This window comes from Zingiber officinale, chromosome 8A (genome assembly GCF_018446385.1).
Source record: "Zingiber officinale cultivar Zhangliang chromosome 8A, Zo_v1.1, whole genome shotgun sequence".
Taxonomy (NCBI): Eukaryota; Viridiplantae; Streptophyta; class Magnoliopsida; order Zingiberales; family Zingiberaceae; genus Zingiber; species Zingiber officinale.
The window spans coordinates 37,941,415-37,961,082 of NC_056000.1; the positions used below are offsets into that span (position 1 = coordinate 37,941,415).

Below are 19,668 nucleotides of genomic sequence, written 5' to 3' on the forward strand. Positions count from 1 at the left end.
AATTCTTATATTATATAATTTTTTAGAGACTTTAATTAATGTCATAAATTATGACATGATTAACACAATCTAAAAAAGATGGTTGCCCCTCGCACTTATTGTGTATGCATATGTCCAATTCTTTGTTTGTCATTCATTTGACTCGTCCCTTGTCTTCTAACTTAACCTAATTCGTCTATCCAATCCTCCAACCAATCTTGAACAAGTTGACTGGAACAACCCACTTGACCCTTCTAATCCACTTAATTCACCCAACACGTCTAGTCTAATCTAGGTTATCATTTCAAGCTAATTCGTTTTGTTTGTCCAACCCATTTGATCCACTTAGTCTCCTTATCCCGAGCATACGCAATAGAGCCATAAACAGTCAAGTGAAATCCAATCCACGAAATAATTTCACGAATTGAATTATAATCAAATTACATTGGGCCTGTTACCAATATCAGTAATTGGAGATTATACAATTATCATATAACATATTTAGATAATACATGTGTATATTTCTGTCCACAATGTTCCATGCATAACGCCCCAAAAGTTTTCATCCAGCTCTCCCTATCGATTCAACCCCATCATGCTCTTCTGACCTACACAACTCATTTATTTCATTATTTTTTATTTAAAATAATAGTAAAATATAGTATCATATTCCATGAGCAAAGAAAATATTTCACCATTTTGAAAAAAAAAATTTCAATTTCAATCTCTCCAAACATACAATAACCATGCCTTTATCCGACTGGATGATCGGTCCAAACATAGAAAAATTATATATCATCAAGGAGACATTCAATTCCATTTTGCCCTTCTAATGGTTGATTCTTCAACCAGATGGAAAATATAAATGGTTAGCCACATGTTACAAGTCCTGCTCTCGATGTTTTTGCCTTCGGTGGACATCACTGTATTATCTACACAGCTGGTTCTCTTTCACGTCAAAACTAAGTTGGCACTCTGAAGACCATCATTCGTGTCGATGCCCAGAATCTTCCTGAGGTATTCTAGCTGCTCGAAAGATCCTTGAAGTTCCTCCCACTGCAAAGAAACAACGGCCCCAGTTATTACGAAACAATTCTAAGACAAGGGCATGGTGTCTAGAACAGGAACAAATATGATCAGTCAAGATATAATGCATTGACAATCCTTAACAAAATATAAAACACAGCCCGAGCGATTAATTGGCTATGTTTCCAGTTCTTCAGAATGTCAGTAAGAAGAAACAAATGTCAAACATTCAGAAAGCAGCACGCCATTTTGTATGAGATTCCTGTTGCAAATTACATATAAAGGCACTTAATCTCAACAAAAAACATCATTGAAATGTGAGCATCTGTTCCTTCTGAACTAGTCTATCAAGGAACCTATTCACAAACTTCCTCCAAATCAATCTCTCATATATTTTACAGTCTGAATACACAATTACAAATGTGTATAAGACAATATTATATTTTCATCAAAAAACAATATCAGGAAAATTTTACCTCATGGAAAGAAAGAGAAACAAGCTTCCAACCAGCAGCAGCAATATATCGACGCTTCAGTATAGTGTGGCCTAACGGAGTACCTGTTGAGCAACATAGACAAGTTAAATTTTCAGGTGCAATCTACAAACCGCACCTTCCATATTCATATTCTGAATTTACCTAAAAGCAAAATATTTTTCTTTTTGTGCTCCTCTCTCTCTTTCCTATTATTCCCTTAAATTCAAAACATGCATTTTAAGATATTCACATTCTAAAGGTGTCTAAATAACTTTAGGTCAAACAATGACAACAGACTGATCTTGAAATCAGCTTGTGGCAACATTTTCAGTTGAAATCTTATGTGGTTGGGTAGATAGAAATTTGAAGTACAAGGGTATAATCAGAAAGAAAAGAGTGTTTTTTATTATAAAAAAAATGAATAAGAGGTGTTTTTGGTAAATTCAGAATGTGATTGCTACATGCCTAAGTTTCTGGAAAAATGTGTTGGTCCATCAATCTCAAATGCAAGCCTTCTGTCGACAAGTACTGCATCTAGTGTGTATCCGTCCACCACATACTCTTTCACCCAGTCGAGACCTGTACTTACAAGAAGCCTAGCAACCTCAGTTTGGAATGAGGAAGTAATTTTCTGATTGAATCGCTTAGTCTTCCCTGCTCTAGATATTTTCTCCTCTAGATGACTTGATAGTGATAGACCAAGATTCGAATATTGAAGTTTCAGACACTGGTTGGCCAGATGAACCTGTGTAGCAAACATGATATCTTCCCTGTATTGTTCTGAGATCCTTCCCTCTTCAAACTTGCTTAAAGAAGTCCAGATGCAGGAAAAGAATGGGCGATCCATTCGGTTAAGTACAGCATAAGACCAAGCTATATTACCAAGCTGACTTCTGTCAAATCTCAATGTAGAAGAATCCAGATGGTTGCTTACAACACTTTCAGCATGGTCACTTGCCTCAGTCTTGGCATTTAAAATTTCTAACTGAGGTGAATTTTCGACTTCCACAAAATATTTCCAACTGCCTGCATCTGTGAAGGCCTGATCTAGTGAGTCAAGAAAAAGATCAGCACACTCATTTAAAGAAGCAAATGCCCACAAGAACTGAGCAATTTCCTGCTCCCTGAAAGTATGAACTATTTCAGATGCCCTTTTAGATAGGGCAAAAAAGAGGTCTGGTGCAGAATGTTGCATCAAAGCAAATGCACCAGCAGTATTAGCAACATTCTGCGAATTGAAGTCTCCAATCTTCACAAGAGCCACCTCAGCAATTCTATCCATTTCTGACAAATAGAGAAGGTCACCACCAACCTTTGACAAGGCCCAAGCTATGTTCGATATCCCCTGCACCGAGCACTCCGGTAGCATGATCATTGCAATACCTATGAGCATTGACATCTCTCTTTGGCGGGCAATTGACAACCTATGAGTTCTACTCATGGAAACCTTTTCCATGTTCTTAGCAATGCGGTGGAGAGCTGTAGCAATATTTCGTGGAGTAAGTGGTGAAGGTTTCAAGCCTTTTGCCACTGCTGAGACAGCCTCGGAAGCTATTTCCAAGACCTCATCAGCAGTCTGTGCCTCCACGATGGCTTTGTTCAAAGCGATCTCTTTCTTTCTATCTGAGGCTCCTGTAAACTGTGATAACTTCTCAATGAATTCCTCCCTCGAATTCATCCGCTTTTTCTCGAACATCCCATTTGCAACTGTATTGATTTTCTCTCTAAGACCACTGATGCCACTTTTCAAATTCAATTCATCTAAATCAATTTCCTCAGAGATTACAGTAGAGGCATGGTCATCATCATCCTCTAAATCATCCGAGAAGACATCTTCAACATTAATCTTCTTCTCTTTTTTGCTAGATTTGGCCTTTTTCTTCCTATTTCTTTTCTTCGGAACCACCATTTTCTCCATTGAACTAGTCAAGCCCCTGACCTCAATTGCTCTCAATGCGATCTTCCTTGCCTCGACACACCAATCCATGCTCTCTGCATCATTCAGCAGTCTTGATCTTTCCCGGGCCTTCTTCGGAGGTATTTGAGTCTTAGATGAAGGAATCTCTCCTAGGAACTCCAATTGCCACTGTGAATTAACCTCATTTTGATCATCCACGTCCACACCATTCTGGTCTGCCAAATCACTTCCCAGTCTACAAGAACATATCTTTCTGTTCAGAGACATCGGCTTGAGCATTAAATAATGAAAACGAAACATAGTTCTCATTGTTGGGGAGGTCTGCATGATTTTTGCTGAAATCTGCGGTGGAGCAAGGCATTGCCTTCCCAGAAGTGTGGCGAATTGCGACTCCATCTACACCTTCCTATATAGAAATGCAAAATCTTAGGCCATCCAGAGAGAAATTTCCTTCAAATACCAATGCCAAGAAACCAACTACTTGTATGCTACAAAGAAATATCATGTCAAGGTTTTGAGAGCTACACTAATCCCTAGTATCTAGATAATCAGGCTGCAACATATAATCTATTGAAAATCTATTATGAATTTAAGGTAACGAGAAAAAGTCCGACGTGATGGACTCGTCTTCCTCAGACGGAAATCGGACGCAGGAGAGGAAGAAAAAAAAAAGTAAAAGAGGAAGAAGAATTGGAGGAGGAAACTGACTTGGACGAGTAAGGGGAAGCGACGTTGCGAGGCAAAATTTCCTGCCTTTGACGGGTGAGGTTGGCCGGCGACTCCGTTCCGAGGCCACAAGCTGACGGCCGACGGTCGACGGCGAGGAGAAGTTGGCACTAAGCAGCGAAGCAAACGAAGGATAAGGATGCGGAGGGCCGCCGGTCAATTAGCCAGGGGACCAAAATAAATGGGAAATTTCAAAATACTCCCTTCGCCCGACCTATCTGGTAAAAATTAAAATAACGCCCTTTATTTTTATTATCATAAAAAAATCTTATAATAAAACGATTTTTTATTTATTTAAAATTATATAATATAAAGTAAAATTAGTATAACTTAATTAAAATTATACATGTGGAATAATATTATATAATTGATGCGGTGATGATGAAAGATACACCCCGCTATCACGGTGGAGGTCAGAGGAGGTCAAAGTCAAGACGGTCAACACGTAGATGACATCGGTCGATTGGGCGAAACATGCCCTGATCGGAAATAGGGCTTCGAACCACCATCGCCTTCGACATGGGGAGCAATCAAACAACCGACGCTCAAGACAATGTGCAGAAGTTGGGTCAAGCGGCTACCCCGCTCGGTCAGAAAATAGAGATGTGCAGCGGCTACCCCACTCGATCTGGCAACATACTTCGGCCGAGCAGCTACCTCGCTCAGCCTGGCAGCAGGCTTCAGCAATAACACAGTGAACCTTCGGTCAAGCAGACACACTATGGCACAGCAAGGTTCTACCCGACCAGACGGGGCATCAAGGCGGCGGAAGGATGGCCGAGCGACCAATCCGCTCCGCCTAGCAGTATACTCTTGATGATATCCAGTGATATCCTTTTGGGAGTTGGTGCCATCGACAATAGGCATGAGCTACCAGAAGATCGTACAGCGGAAATTTCCACTGTCACTTCAGAGATATGCTCGGTCTGTTAAGGCACTGTGTCATGGACACTTTACTGGTAAGTCATTTCAGAGAAAGCTTTGAGAAGCGTGCCCACCTTGGGAAACGTGTATGCGTGCTACAGGAGTTCTATATAAAAGGGGGCCCAAGCATCGACAAAGATACGTTATACATGCGATATTCACTGTTTGTGCTACAGTCTTTTTGTTGCTCCGCTTCATTCCTCATCGCCAGTGACTAACTTGAGTGTCGGAGGGTCAACGTCGAGAACCCCTTCCCTGGCTCGGCATTGACGTAGTCTGTGTTGCAGGTCCGCACGGAATCCACAAGAGGTCAGCGTGAACGTCACATCCCCAGCTTTTCGTCTTTTCGACTTTCAGACAGGATCAATAATAATATTCTTTTTCAACTTATTTAAATTATTTTCTTTTAATTTAAATTACTACAGACAGTAGATTAATCGAGATCATTTATTCTTTTCATTTTTACCCTTTCAATTTTAGCCCTTTTTTTTGAAACTGCTTTGTCAATCATATGGGAAATAATTTAGTTTCATAAATTAGGATTTATAAATTATATTAATTTAATTTCAGAAAATTATTGTCATATTTAAATTTATATATGTTAGTGTCTGTTTATAGATTTATATTTATATATAAATATATTTTTTTTATAAAAAACAGTTGAATTAGTTTCATAAATTATGATTTATAAATTATATTAATTTAATTTCAGAAAATTATTGTCATATTTAAATTTATATATGTTAGTGTCTGTTTATAGATTTATATTTATATACAAATATATTTTTATAAAAATTAGTTGAATTAGTTTCATAAATTATGATTTATAAATTATATTGATTTAATTTCAGAAAATTATTGTCATGTTTAAATTTATATATGTTGGTGTCTGTTTATTGATTTATATTTATACAAATACAAATTTGTATATAAATATTTTTTTATAAAAATTAATTAAATTTATTTGCCAACAATACTCTTTAGCTTTCAGTAGTACATTTTACCCTTATAGAAGTCTAATTATGTTATTTTCTTTTTTATAATTTAAGTGTTCAAATTTTATCCAACTAATTCGGGAGATAGATGATCTTTCCTAACTTCACATATTGAGTGAAATTGAAATACAACTTATAGTCTTATACACACTTTTAAAATATTCATGCTTTACCACTGCATCTCATTTTTTATACCAGCACATCAATTCCCTGATAACTCATTTTTTTTCTACTAAGAATGAAAATCAACAAGTAATTCCTTTTGCACCGGCACATCATTTCCCTGATAACTCATTTTTTTTCTACTAAGAATGAAAATCAACAAGTAATTCCTTTTGCACCGAAAAGAACGAGCTACCTATCAAACAGTGAAGTAGGAAGAAGGAAAAGAAAAACAAAGAGAAGAATCGAATGACTCTCATCATCTGCCATCCTATAGACAGGACAGTATATACTAAAATGTGTTCCGACCATGGAGATCAATCGAGATAAAATAGAGTCACAATTTTTCGAAGTTTCTTGGCTTCTTGGCATGTTTCCATGAGCAATTTGCTGTCGTGAAATGCAAAGCATATAACTTGTTGCACCTTCGATAAGATATCCATATTGCACAGCCTGTTGTTGAAATAAACAAAAACATTAGAACAATTCCATTTTTGGACAAGAAATTATCAAACAATCTAAGATTGCCTTTAGGTTTTGCTAATGGAATCGATTGACAGAAGCATCAGTCGATCAGTACCAATTCATTTTACTTTGAGAGATACCGAAAAGAAAATTATTTCCTTTGTGGTTCTTAAAAGACCAAACATGTGTAGAATTCAACACTTGTCTTTCTTGCTGATACAACAATTTTGCAAAGGGATAAGCAATTTGGAAAGAAAAAAAAAAGAACAAAAATACATGTGCTATCGAGTTAGTTCTATAGATTTCTAGTATCTCAACTGAACCATGGATTTTAAAAGATTAAAGTGAAAATTTGAGATTCAATCCACTGCCTGATTATGCAAAATCTTCTCACCCTATTGATTTTTTTCTTTAACTAAATCAATGTAACGCTCCAGATGATATAAATGTGAAGATGTCGTATATTCCAGTCAATATATGATAGCACTGATCTGGATTAATATTGTCAATGCTATAGAACAATCTACAGGAATTTGTACTGTTAATATTTTCACAACAAAATTATGAAATTACAGAAATATGACCATTTTCTGCAAATGTAGTGGAATGTGAATCAGTAGATCGGTTCAACAATATTAAAATGATCTGTATTGGTGAATTGTCACTAAATTTCCTGAATCAGTGCAATCAACAAAAAACTTTGAAGAAAAAAATAAAAGGTGGGTTAATTAAATGTTTATGTAAGGAAACATGGTAGAAGCAAACCTGCTAGCTTCAATTAATGGCAACTGATCATTTTCAGGTTTCTCGATTAGATTTCGAACCTAAAAAGATTGAATAAATACAGTAATAATATCAACGTCAATATTCAATCAAACAATTAATGTAAGAAGCTGCAAAAAAAAAAAATCACTTAAGCAGTAAAATATGTTCAAAAGGATTCAGTAGAAATATTTCCAGCACTCAAATTATGCTCTCTGATGATATACCGTGTTATTTTGACATGGAAGATAAGATTGCTGATTAATCAATTTACTTGAATTTGTAATTAACTTAATAAACTGTATCAATAATTTCAGTGCCACATCACTTCAAGCAAAGCATTAAGTTACCAAAAATAGAAAACAAAACAATTTACAGACTTGGGTATGTAGAATCGAAAAGACATAGGAGCCAGGTTGAAGAGAGTGCCTAAAATATACCTGCATATCAGGAAGGAAGGGCTACCATAAAAGTGCTTACAAGTCCTCACATCCTAAAACACTATAGATTAATGTCTATTGCTCATAGAGGATGTTAGAGAATGAACCAAATTAATAGTAATGCAGCAAAGATGCTGCAAAGCATCCATTGAACTTTTATTATGTGTGACTTCCTATTCTTGGAAATGAGAAGGAAAGAGAAAGTTACTGGTACAATAACTGAAAGATATGTAGCATGGTAGAAGATTGGCCAGCACTAAGTTTAGCTAAAAATCAAAGTAGATGCATTTATGAATTAAAAGGAAAGAAAAATTATCAACTTAGTCAAGATGATTGTAGGAGTGTTGTGATGCAATACAACATTCTTTTTCAAATTCTTTTGAAGCGACACAAAATGTTGTCGAATTACCAGGTCATATTCCCTGCAAAACAGAAGGGTATCCCTACAGGTGATTACCACTTATTTCAACCACAGTAAGGAAAACCAACAATCATCGTGCAGTAAGAAATTTCAGTGTAGCAACCTAGTGCCCTGAACTTTCAACCTGGTGATTCTAACAAATTAAGCTGATGTTTCAGTGATCCAATAGATTGCATCAGGATCCATTTAAATAACAGAAAATGATTTGACTAAGATAATGAGCTCGGGCCACTGGCCAACCTAAATTTGTGCTGTAGCAAGTGTAAAACAACTATCCACAACAAAAACTAAATTGACTCGTAACTTTGATATTGACTTGTCAGACCTAACAATTGGTCTAAAATACTTAGCTCAAGTTAGCTAACTCATTTAAGTTTATAAAGATTCTCTATTAGCCCACAACTAACCATGTTTGCTCCAATACCAATTGTCATGAACCGTTTAGATAAGAGAGTTGGGCCATTAACTTGTTACATCTAACCACTAGTCTAAAATATTCAAGCTCAATCTAGGAGTAGCTACCTCATTTAAGTTTACAAGCCTCGTCTATTAGACATGATTTGGGTGTTACAACAAGTCTCTCTCATGTAACTCAAGATCTCCCACCACACAATAAGACATGATTCAATGATAATATGATAATTTATTTGCAAATTGAAATTCCTAGGAGTCAATAGTGTAAAACATCTAGATTGAATCCTTTCTCATCAACTTGATTGTTGGTTATTAGTTAAGTAATCATATTTAAAATGACACTAGAGCATATAGTGAGTTCAAATCCTCTTAAATTGAAGAAATACTATGAAATAAATATATTTTGTCAATGTGTTGAACTTAGACGAGTTCAATTTTCCCATGCACGCCTGGGGATGGTGTCAAGAGGATAGACAACTAAATTGAATCCATTCCCAACAATCTAATATATGGGGATGTGTTAAATTAATCAAATTTGAAGGGGTAAACAAACAACACCATTTATTTTTAAGATCTTCAAATAGACACTCCTATTTTGTTTATTATCAAATGTCAAAATCTTTAAAATACCCATCATACCCTCTTTACCTTCAATTAATTTTTCACTTTTACTAATTCAAAACAAAAATATTCTAATTTCTCTAGTACCTATCAACTCGCTATGAGAAAATATTCACTAATTGAATGACGATATATTGCAATTTATATCCAAAATTCTCAAACTAACAATCTATTTGCTTTTGCTAATTTGAGACGAAAACCTTTCTAACACTACTTATGAATAGTGAATGATTTAGAAAGTGAACATTCATACACATTTTTATTTGAATAAGAACAATTTTTATACAGCAAAAGTAAACAATTTCAACCCAACTGTTCATTTTTCAATAAATCAAGATAAAGGGACATCATGGGCATATTATTAACGATGGGACACATTAATAATCAAAACAGGGGGACCCTTTCGATGATTTTCAAAATAAAGGGCACCGTTTTGATCTTTTTCCCCAATTTAAAATGATATTAGAACAGATATGGAGTTCAAATCCTCTTAAATTGAAGAAATAGCACAAATTAAATTAATTTCATCCATGTGTTGGACTTCGATCAAGTTGCCCATAAACAGGTCAAGTGGTGTTAAAAGTATAAATACTAAATCTATTCCCAACACTTTAATCTCAAGAGATAAAAGATAATCTAATCAAAATTAAAATGATATTAGATGAGATCTTGAGTTCAAATCCTCTTGAATTGAAGAATACTATAAATTAAATTAGTTTCATTTGCATGTGAACTTTGTCTAGTTCAATTTGCTCGCCGACATCTAAGGGAGGTGTAACAGTATTTCTATAAAAAAAACCTAAGTTGAATCCATTCCTAATGGTCTAATCTTAAGGAATATGTTGAAACCCAACCACCTTTGAAACTTGTCAATGAAATTCAATCCAATTAAGACGAACATTTTCTAAATTTTATACTTGCAAGCTCAGGAATTTGTGAATCCAAGTCATTTGCATTGCCGTTGTGCTAAACAATAAGGTAAATAGACCAAATTAGAACTCCTTATACAATAGAGATAGAGTTTATTATCTTAATCAAACAGCAAGATACTACAATAACAACCAAGCCTTATCCCACTAGTGGGGTTTTAATCAAATGGCAAGATAGATTGTAAAAACTAAGATTAACAAAAACTGAAAAGTTTATATTTGCCGCATTTTGATAGTGAATCCTTTTACAGGTTATAAAAACAATTAGGTTCTTTGCAAGAAATGCAAACATTTTGGGAAGGCACAAAAAGCATGCAGGGAGAAACAAGAAAACATAAGAATGAAACATGAGTGAAAAATGAGAACCTCACGCCGTACCTTAGCTAACAACTCCTGACTGTCAGGTGATTGCATTTTCAGGCTCTGGGGCAAGATCACAGTGAGCAACTCTGGCTTCTCTGCTCTTAAAGCGCCCCTGATAACAGCTGCATTAGTCCCAGAAGCTCCTGAAGTAAAAATGTGGTTCTTCTGCAGTGGAAATATAAAGTTCAGGAATTAATTGATCGCTTGAATGACATGAAATTTGGAGAAAATCTGAGATAGCACGAAACAGCAGTCATGAGAAGACCTTACAGTTATAACCATGGCATAGCTGAGAATCTCAATAAGCTGCTGATGCATGAACCCCATATTACGTGTCCCAAAGAATCCGATTGGTCTGGGTCCTTGCTGTTGAATAGCCAAAAGTTCCTGGAAAACATTATCAACATTTGAATGCAAAACAATAACATTTTATTTTAGGATGGAAAGAATATGCATGCCAAAAAATCAGCATATAATTAATGATCTTTACATATGAACTGGAAATAAAAAGAGACGGGACAATTCAATTTGATTCTGTACAATTTAATAAAAAAAATTATTTATATGATTCTAAACATTAAATGAAAACTCAGTAGAGGTTAAATGTAATCTATTAAAGGTAAATATAACCTAATAAGAAATTAAACTAAACTAAATTTATTAAAAAATTAAATCAAAATCATAAAAGAATGGATGAATTTTATGTAATATGATAAAAGTATAAAGATTGAAGAGTTAAGACTTAAAGTCAAGATGTATTGCAAAAGAATATTTTGTAATATAGTATTGGACAAAATGACCACAAAGACTATTAGAATAGTAAAAGTTGTCAAACCTGCATAGTGCATATTGAAACTTGTCTTTTTTATAGTAATGATAGCAACTTCATTTGATTGTAGAACATAGTAAATTTTTGTAAAGTGGCAACCCTTTTGGAATGTCGGCAGTCATTCTCATTGACGTCGATTTCTATATAAAGAGAGGGATGTAATGCAAAGGAGCAAATTAGAAGTTCCAATTAATCTGTTACTAATTCATTTCTTTCTTCCTACATTTCTGCCATTTTGTCAATTTGTATTCTTGCTTCTCTCCCTAAATCCTCTAAATTTACATAGTATCATAGTCTTAAACTGTGGGAGAGAAAAGATAATTGACCATGGATAATGAAAAAAGATCCTCAATTCTCCTTTCCCATTATTCCTCAATTTGTCAAAGAACCCCGGAGTCATTTTAGTTTGTGTCTCCGACTCTCCGTAATGGGGAGAATTATCTTACTTGATCCCAAAGTCATGTGAAATGCTCTTCAAGTCAAGAATAAATTGACATTGGTTGATGGTTTGATGGAGAAGACGAAGGAGAATACTCCGATGTATGAGGTGTGACCTTGTAATGCTATTGCAATTGCATGGATGTCCAACTCTGTGAAGGAAAGACTCAATAAGAGTATTGCCTATCCTTATGGAGGTGAAAATATTATGGGACAATCTGAAGGATTATTCCTCCCATGGTAACATTCTTTGAGCCCACCAGAATAAAGCCATCATCACCACTTTAAGACAAGAGATGATGACGATGACAGAGTATAACTCCAAGCTAAAGGACCTGTGGGATGAGTCGAAGAACTACTCTAATGTCCCTGTGGATACGATGCTGCTACTAAGTATGCTAAGGAATGTGAGAAGAAGCTGCATAATTTTTTATGCATTTAAACATAGCTGCATCATAGGATGCTTCGTCCTATGAAGGTGAATTCCCTTCATCAAATGATTGAGAATGAATCCCAAATGAACCGTTGTTTTTTCAGAACAAGAAAAGGTGAAATCGCGCAGTTTAGTCATCAGCCATCTGGTGGTCAGTCTCCTTATATCTATCCATTGCCTAGAATGCTTATGTATTTGAATCACTAGAAGGAGAGGAAGGTAAGCACATTTCATTTGGAAAGAACTATAGAGTAAAACCACTTTCTGGTTCATTTTTTACCTTACACGCTCCTCGAGTTACTACACTTCCATCTAATATCCTAGTTTGAGTCAAATACTTATTCAACTAATATCCAATTTTGGAAGGAAAAACAAAAGATAATCGAGCATTGCCTATCCATTAATTCGAACGAACCATCACACTATAGAGATTGTGAATCCCATACCGGGATAGAAAAGAAATTCACTTTCGAGTTTCGAGAACATTAAAAATAAGATTCGTTAGTTCTGCATCGGAGTCATTTTGGTAACCTGTTAACAAGCCCTTAAATTCTTAGAGATGTGATGATTGCAGGACCATGAGACATTTTTTTAAATATACTTATTAAGTATAAGTAGCGGTCAATCTTTTCCTTTAATACAACTTTAACTCTAAAAAAATTGAAAAGATACACTAAGCATGGCAATTTTAACAAATGGTCAATCAAATTTTATTCAACCTTATAGAATTTCTCATTTTTGTTTGACTTATGGCAAAAATTTTTTGAAAATTTTGCTATTTTTGGTCCTTTTACTGAATTAAAACTATACTGAATAAGTAGAATTCTTTGCTAAATATCTTAATTTTTTATATCAACTTTATGATTTATGATTCTATACAATTCACAGTACGGACCTTGATATGACAACCATGTAAATTAGATACATGATTAAAGTTTAATGTAGAGTTGACCAATATATTGTTGAAGTAAAAAATTATGCATAAAAAACAGATAATCTTTAGAGATATATTGTTGTTTTAAAGTAATCAAAGTTTCAACTTGTTTAAGACACTACCATTAGATAATCAATATCTGGAGTTGGTTTGTACTCCGAAACAGCCACTGTGGCTGAACCTTCAACAAGAGTCTGAGCTTGAGTTGGAATTTGGAGACCACTTTCTTCTGATAACCCAGATGAAAATAAACCATCTCTCTGTTCAATACTCCAATTATCTCCATCTTCATTATCTCCTTTAGTAAAACCGCAGTGTCCCTATATGGTCAAACAAAGAGGAGAAAAAGGTCCAGTTAGTAAACCATCAGTGCATGGCAAAGTTTTTTTCATTTTTTACTTAAGAATATGAAAGGATAGACACGTTAGACTTAAGAGGTATAAATGTATATATTCAAGCAACATTTGGAGAAAGAGTTATAAACCATCTTTTATAAATCAAAGTTATTGTTGCACCACGGAGAAAAAAAAAAAGGGTTATTTTATTATGTGAATCCATTAGCAGACTAATAATCCACCATCGACCCTCCTCCATTACATGCTTCTAACAGTCAGTGCATGTTAATGTAAAAAAGTGTATTGGGCCAATTAACTTATAAATGTTCTTCAAATTTTTCATCCATTTACATAAATAAGGATCAACAAATTAACAAACATAACTAACAAATATCAGTACCAATCTCTGAAGAATAGTAGTCCATTCCCTGGGATAGCTAGAATGCTGGGCCAGCTCGGTCCAGCAAGAAGCTTCCCTGAGGTTCCTGACAAAGCTGGCTCCGCTACAACCAAGCAGACTTAAAATCCTATTTATGAAGTTTCTTCCAGTGGAAATTTGTTCGCATGTCAGTTGTAACAAGTTAGCTAGAGATTTTGTCACCTTTGGGAGCATTCTAGAACCTAAAGCATGTCTTAAAGTGTGTATAGTGACTGTGGGATACCAAATTGCTTGTAGAGAGGAGGATTTTCTTCTCAAGAGGAGAGCTTGAGAGACTGTGTTGTCCAGAGAGGACTTGAGGTGAGTTTTTCCATTGATGTTGAGAGAAAAGTCTAAGGGAGGATTTAGAGAGCTCTCATATTATATAGACATAATTTTTTTTTCCTAATGGAGTAACCTTGGACTGAACATGTTATATTGCTCTCTTGTGTGTATTTTCCTACAACGGGAGGAGGATTCTATCGGGCAGCCCATAGTGGAGGTAATTCTGCATTCTAAATGCACTAAATTTGGATCTACATATACTCTATTGGGGTCGATGGTATCAGAACAACCCAAATCAGTTTATCAAAAAGATTTCCCTAGATAACATATCCCGAGGACAATCAATCCATCTAGAAGTAAAACAATTTTCGATTCGCGAGCTAAGAGATTACGATAGTTCTTCCAGGACGGAGAGCTCCATATGAAAGATGCGGCCTTTCGATTCCAACCCATGAGGAATCAAGAGACACACGGACGGACGGCTTGGAAAACAAAGGGATTCGAGAAGAACCGCCCAATCCGCCGAGTCCGGGGGCGGCCACCGGCGTAGGCAGACAAATACCCGGGTTCGGAGCCTTGAAGATGAAACCCAAGGGAGGGGAAGACGAAACCATCGCTCCTCCTCCTCCTCCTCCGTTCGCCAATCCTCAACCCAAAGCCGCCTCGCACTGTCGCCTCTGGGATCGCTCGCTCGCTCGCTCGCTCGCGAGAGGAGAGGCCCGAGAAGCGAAGTGATAGGCGTGGTGTGGTCAAGGAGAGGAAGAGCTCCACACGGATCTTTTTCTATTCTTCATCGGCTATATTATATATTTGTGCACGAATCATAAAGCAGCAGGGTACAATTGAAAATATAATCTTTTTTTTACTTACACCTTTTGGGTTTCGAATATACCGAAAGGTCCCTAAATATAACATTTTCTCTTGCAGCATACACAAATGATTCGAGAGCTGGTATTCATGGATTGCTCGCATGCCAATTTGGTTATTCATGTATAACTAATGCAACGCTAGTTAGATGATTTTACATGGTTCTTCATGCATAACAAACGACGGAGTTAATGACGGATGTTTAATTTTTGTTTCTATATAGTGACGACCTTATTAATTATTGTCACTATTAGTGATGGATTTAAAATATCCATGGCTACTAATATGACCATAAACTCTAATTTTTATCATTGGGATAGTGACTGATATACGACGACTGTCGCTAATAGTGACAGAAGATTTAATTATCTATCGTTAATAGTAATGATTTATTTAATTATCCGTTATTATTAGAGATGGATTATTAAATTATCTGTTACTATTAGCAACGGATAATTAAATTTTCCATCAACGACGAATAATTAAATATTCCATCGTTATATTTTTTATGCATTTTTTGCCTGAAAACCGAAGCGCTGGATAGGTTTAATTATCCGTCGTTATATTTTTGATATTAGGGCTCGCCCGCGACAGATCTTCCCTACACGAATTTTGCTCGTGTTTCTACTCCTTCGGCTTCTCCGATGATTTCCTACTTCTCCTTCGGCATCTCCTCCTTCGACTTCTCCTCCTCTGACTTAAGGTACATTCTTCTCCTCCCCCTTGTTCTCCTCCTCCTGCGTGCTTTGGCCGAGCATTGCCAGGCAATGACCGTGACAGGCAGGCACTGCCAAGCCGCAACCGCGTCCGACAGCCTCTACCAGGTTGTTGGCGGCAGCCACTGCCAGGCTGCAACAGCGTCTGACAGCCTTTGCCAAGTTGCGGATGGTAGTCATTGCCAGGCCGTGATCAGTGGTCGATCAACAGCCGATTAGTGCCAAGGCTCGATAGACTGCTTGTCCGCATCCGACACTGCTTGGCCGCGTTCGGCACTGCTTGATCGCGTCCGACACTAATCAGACAATAATAAAATTATGTTTGCATCGTTTGTAAATATAATTATTGGATTTAGAATATTAATATAATTATCAAATTGATATTACTTGTAACCATATTGATATTACTTGCATGATTAATCATGTTCAAAATTATAATTATGCTTAGTTTGACATGATTAACCATATTAGAAATTTTATTCCCATTATGATACAATCTATACGAACAAGTCTTGGATGTATAATAGGTTAGAAATAGATTTATCAGTCAAGAATTTTTACTGGATTGAAAAGTTTGTGAATTTCATTAAGTCTCATCCATAATGTTGGAATGATACCGAGTTAAAGTGTCCATGTAATCAGCGTAAATGTAAAAATACGACTTTCCGTGATGAGAATGCAGTGAAAACTCATATATGTAGATATGAGTTTATTCCAAATTATTACAACTGGTATTATCATGAAGAGTCATATGTATTTGAAGAAATTGAACCTTTCGTTACTTCGTCATCCTGCCTGATTACTCCAAAGGAATTATCAAGGCATGTGAATACAATGTAATCAATGGTTTACAATGCAATGAATGCATATGATCAATTGAATATATAGGAAACATCTATGCTCGAAGTTCAGAAAATGTATGACATGTTGAATGCTAGTGAGAGAGAATTGTGAGAAGTAATTCCTTCTAACCATTCTCAACTATAAGCTACTGTAAGATTACTAAACATTAAGGTAATGTTGGTGCAATATTCCATAGGTCAAAATTGACATGGTTGACTGAGCTTGAATTGGGTCAAGCTCGAGTCTTGATGTTTGGGTTTTGATGTTTGACAATACATATAAACAACACATGGAGATTGCAGGTGCGATTATTCATGAGGGAAGATTGTGAAGGAGAGTCAAGTAGGTCAAGGTTGACTGGAAAGTACTAGTGAGTGAAAATAGGCAGAAGGAAAGTCTTGGTGAGTGAAGCCAGGTGAAAGACCTAGTGAGTGAAGCTAGGCAGAAGAAAATCCTGGTGAGTGAAGCCAGGTGAAAGTCCTGGTGAGTGAAGCCAGGCAGAGGAGAAGTCCTAGTGAGTGAAGCTAGGCAGAAGGGAAGTCCTGGTGAGTGAAGCCAGACAGAGAAGAAGTCCTAGTGAGTGAAGCTAGGCAGAAGGGAAGTCCTGGTGAGTGAAGCCAGGCAAGGAAAATCCAGATGGATCAAGTTTGATCAGACATCTGATGTTGGGAAGCCCAAGTAGGTCAAAGGGATTGACCAGATACTTGGCACGGGAAATCCAGGTGGATCAAGGTTGATCGGACACCTGGTGGAGATAAGTCCAAGTGGGTCAAGGATGATCGGACACTTGGTACGAAGAGAAAAGTCCAAGTGGGTCAAGGATGACCGGACACTTGGTACGAAGAGAAAAGTCCAAGTGGGTCAAAGGGATTGACCGGACACTTGGTGAGGGAGTTCTAGCAGGTCAAGGGTGACCAGATGCTAGGCATGATATACCAACAGGTCATGGTTGACTGGATGTTGGTTTAGGGTGTTAGGATATATATACTAAAAGCCTAGCTTTTGGTATAAACATTTATCTAGAAATAAGAATCACATTGGTCAAATGTCTACATTTATGATAAATGTAGTTGTTCAATTAATTTATATTGTAGATAACATGGTGTGTGGTGTCACACACAGAAGATCATATTATCGGTTCTTCATAAATTATAAATAGTTGCTCACGACTAAGATGGCAAGGAACAAACCATTGGAATAGTCGTAGTGTAATTATGTATTAGTTTATCTTGACTAATAAATTACACTAGTACACTCTAAGTGTATTGAGTAGGACCATTTTAGGTAAGTTCTTTTTATACTGACTTGATAAAAGAACTAGACCTTAGTTATTATGGAAGTGTGTGCTCTTAATCCTAATATAATAACAAGCACATATATTTGATATTTATTTCTTTAATTTATCAATGGGTGAGATTTAGTTCGATAAATCAATAAGCCCGATAAGTTGGGAAATGATATCACTTATAGTGTGTGTTGTTGATTATAGAAGGAAACTGTGTCCTAGTGATCTAGGTTGATAATGTCCCCAAGAGGAGCTCATAAGGATTGTCATGTTAAACCCTGCAGGTGGACTTAGTCCGACATGATGATAAGGTTGAGTGGTACTACTCTTGGATTAAGATATTAATTAAATGAGTTGTCAGTAACTCACTTAATTAGTGGACATTCGATATCTTAAACACAGGGAGACTAACACACTCATAATAAGAAGGAGCCCAAAAATGTAATTTGGGATTGGTGCGATAGTTCAATAATAATTCTTTAGTGGTATGAATTATTATTGATGAAGTTAAGTTGTGTGTTCGGGGCGAACACGGGAAGCTTAATTTCATCGGGAGACCAAAACCAATTTCTCCTCCCGGTCCCTATCGTAGCCTCTTGTATATAGAGATTTATACCCACCACATACCCACCTTCTTACCCATCCTAATGGGGCCGGCAAGCTAGTTTGGAACCCAAGCTAGGGCCGGCCAAGACCAAGTGGATGAGCCAAGTTGGTGGCCGGCCAAAGCTTGGGTCCCAAGCTTAGGTGGCCGACCACTAGAATAATAAAAAAGATTTTTATTAAAATTATTTCTTATGTGGATATCAGGTTTTTAAAAAAGAGTTTAAAATTTAAATCTTTCCTTTTATAAGCTTTCTACAAAAGATTAAGAAAAGATTTGAAATCTTTCCTTATTTGTAGATTGAAAGGAGATTTTAATTTTGAGAAAACTTTCCTTTTAAACCATGATCATAATTTAAAAGAGAGTTTTAAAAATTAAATATTCTCTTTTATTAGTTTCTACAAAAGATTAAGAAAAGATTTGATATCTTTCCTTATTTGTAGATTGAAAAGAGATTTTAATTTTTAGAGATAACTTTCATTTTTGGAAATTATCCACATGTTTAAAAGAAAGATTTTAATTTATAAAATTTCTTTTTTTATAAATCACCATTGATATGGGTTAGGTTTCTTCTCAGACAGGATCAACCATGAAGGGAAAAATTATTGGAGAAATTTTTATAAATTTCTGGAAACAAATTAGGAAGTTTTAATTCTTGTTTTAATTAAAACTTTCCTTGTTTTGGGGAGAATAGTGGCCGACCAAATAATTTGGAGAAGAGAAAATTATTTTTAATTAAATAAATTTTCCTTTTCATGGCAAAAGAATTAAGGAAGTTTTTATTAAAATTTCCTTATTTGCCAAGACCAAGGATTATAAAAGAGGGAGTAGAGGTGCATTCATGAAAAACGACTCTATTCTTTTCTTCCTCTCTTTTCTTCCTTGGTGTGGTCGGCCCTAGGGTCTCCTCTTCTCCTTCTTTTCTCTTCCTCCTTTGTGGCCGGTGGCTTCAACACAAGAGCTTTCCATGGTGGTCGGTTCTAGCTAGGAGAAGAAGGAGAGAAAGAAGACTTTGTTTCTTGCATCCCTTGGAGTTTGATGGTGGTGGCCGGACCTTTAC

At 36.0% G+C, this 19,668-nt stretch overlaps 2 protein-coding genes across 2 annotated transcripts; both read right to left on the reverse strand.

Annotated features, from left to right (window-relative positions):
- Positions 1-896: 896 nt before the first annotated feature.
- LOC122008531 (RAP domain-containing protein, chloroplastic-like) lies at positions 897-4,294 on the reverse strand. Its single transcript, XM_042564284.1, has 4 exons — positions 4,108-4,294; positions 1,947-3,805; positions 1,482-1,564; positions 897-1,035 (listed from the first exon to the last, which is right to left on the reverse strand). Exons 2-4 carry the CDS (start codon positions 3,793-3,795, stop codon positions 931-933), a joined length of 2,037 nt encoding a protein of 678 aa, XP_042420218.1. The 5' UTR covers positions 3,796-3,805; positions 4,108-4,294; the 3' UTR covers positions 897-930.
- A 2,028-nt stretch (positions 4,295-6,322) lies between these two features.
- LOC122008532 lies at positions 6,323-15,065 on the reverse strand. Its single transcript, XM_042564285.1, has 6 exons — positions 14,686-15,065; positions 13,378-13,575; positions 10,892-11,008; positions 10,637-10,786; positions 7,437-7,495; positions 6,323-6,659 (listed from the first exon to the last, which is right to left on the reverse strand). Exons 1-6 carry the CDS (start codon positions 14,905-14,907, stop codon positions 6,524-6,526), a joined length of 882 nt encoding a protein of 293 aa, XP_042420219.1. The 5' UTR covers positions 14,908-15,065; the 3' UTR covers positions 6,323-6,523.
- Between the last annotated feature and the right edge of the window lie 4,603 nt (positions 15,066-19,668).

Bases quoted from the DNA above. Each gene is read 5' to 3' on its own strand.
- LOC122008532 (XM_042564285.1), bottom strand. From the start codon at position 14,907: ATGGTTTCGTCTTCCCCTCCCTTGGGTTTCATCTTCAAGGCTCCGAAC. The intron at 11,009-13,377 runs GTAGTGTCTTAA...AATGTTTTCCAG, and splicing joins CAGATATTGATTATCTAATG to GAACTTTTGGCTATTCAACA. The intron at 10,787-10,891 runs GTAAGGTCTTCT...TTTCCACTGCAG, and splicing joins GCTATGCCATGGTTATAACT to AAGAACCACATTTTTACTTC.
- LOC122008531 (XM_042564284.1), bottom strand. From the start codon at position 3,795: ATGGAGTCGCAATTCGCCACACTTCTGGGAAGGCAATGCCTTGCTCCA. The intron at 1,565-1,946 runs GCATGTAGCAAT...GTTGCTCAACAG, and splicing joins ACATTTTTCCAGAAACTTAG to GTACTCCGTTAGGCCACACT. The intron at 1,036-1,481 runs GTAAAATTTTCC...GTTTCTTTGCAG, and splicing joins TTTCTCTTTCTTTCCATGAG to TGGGAGGAACTTCAAGGATC.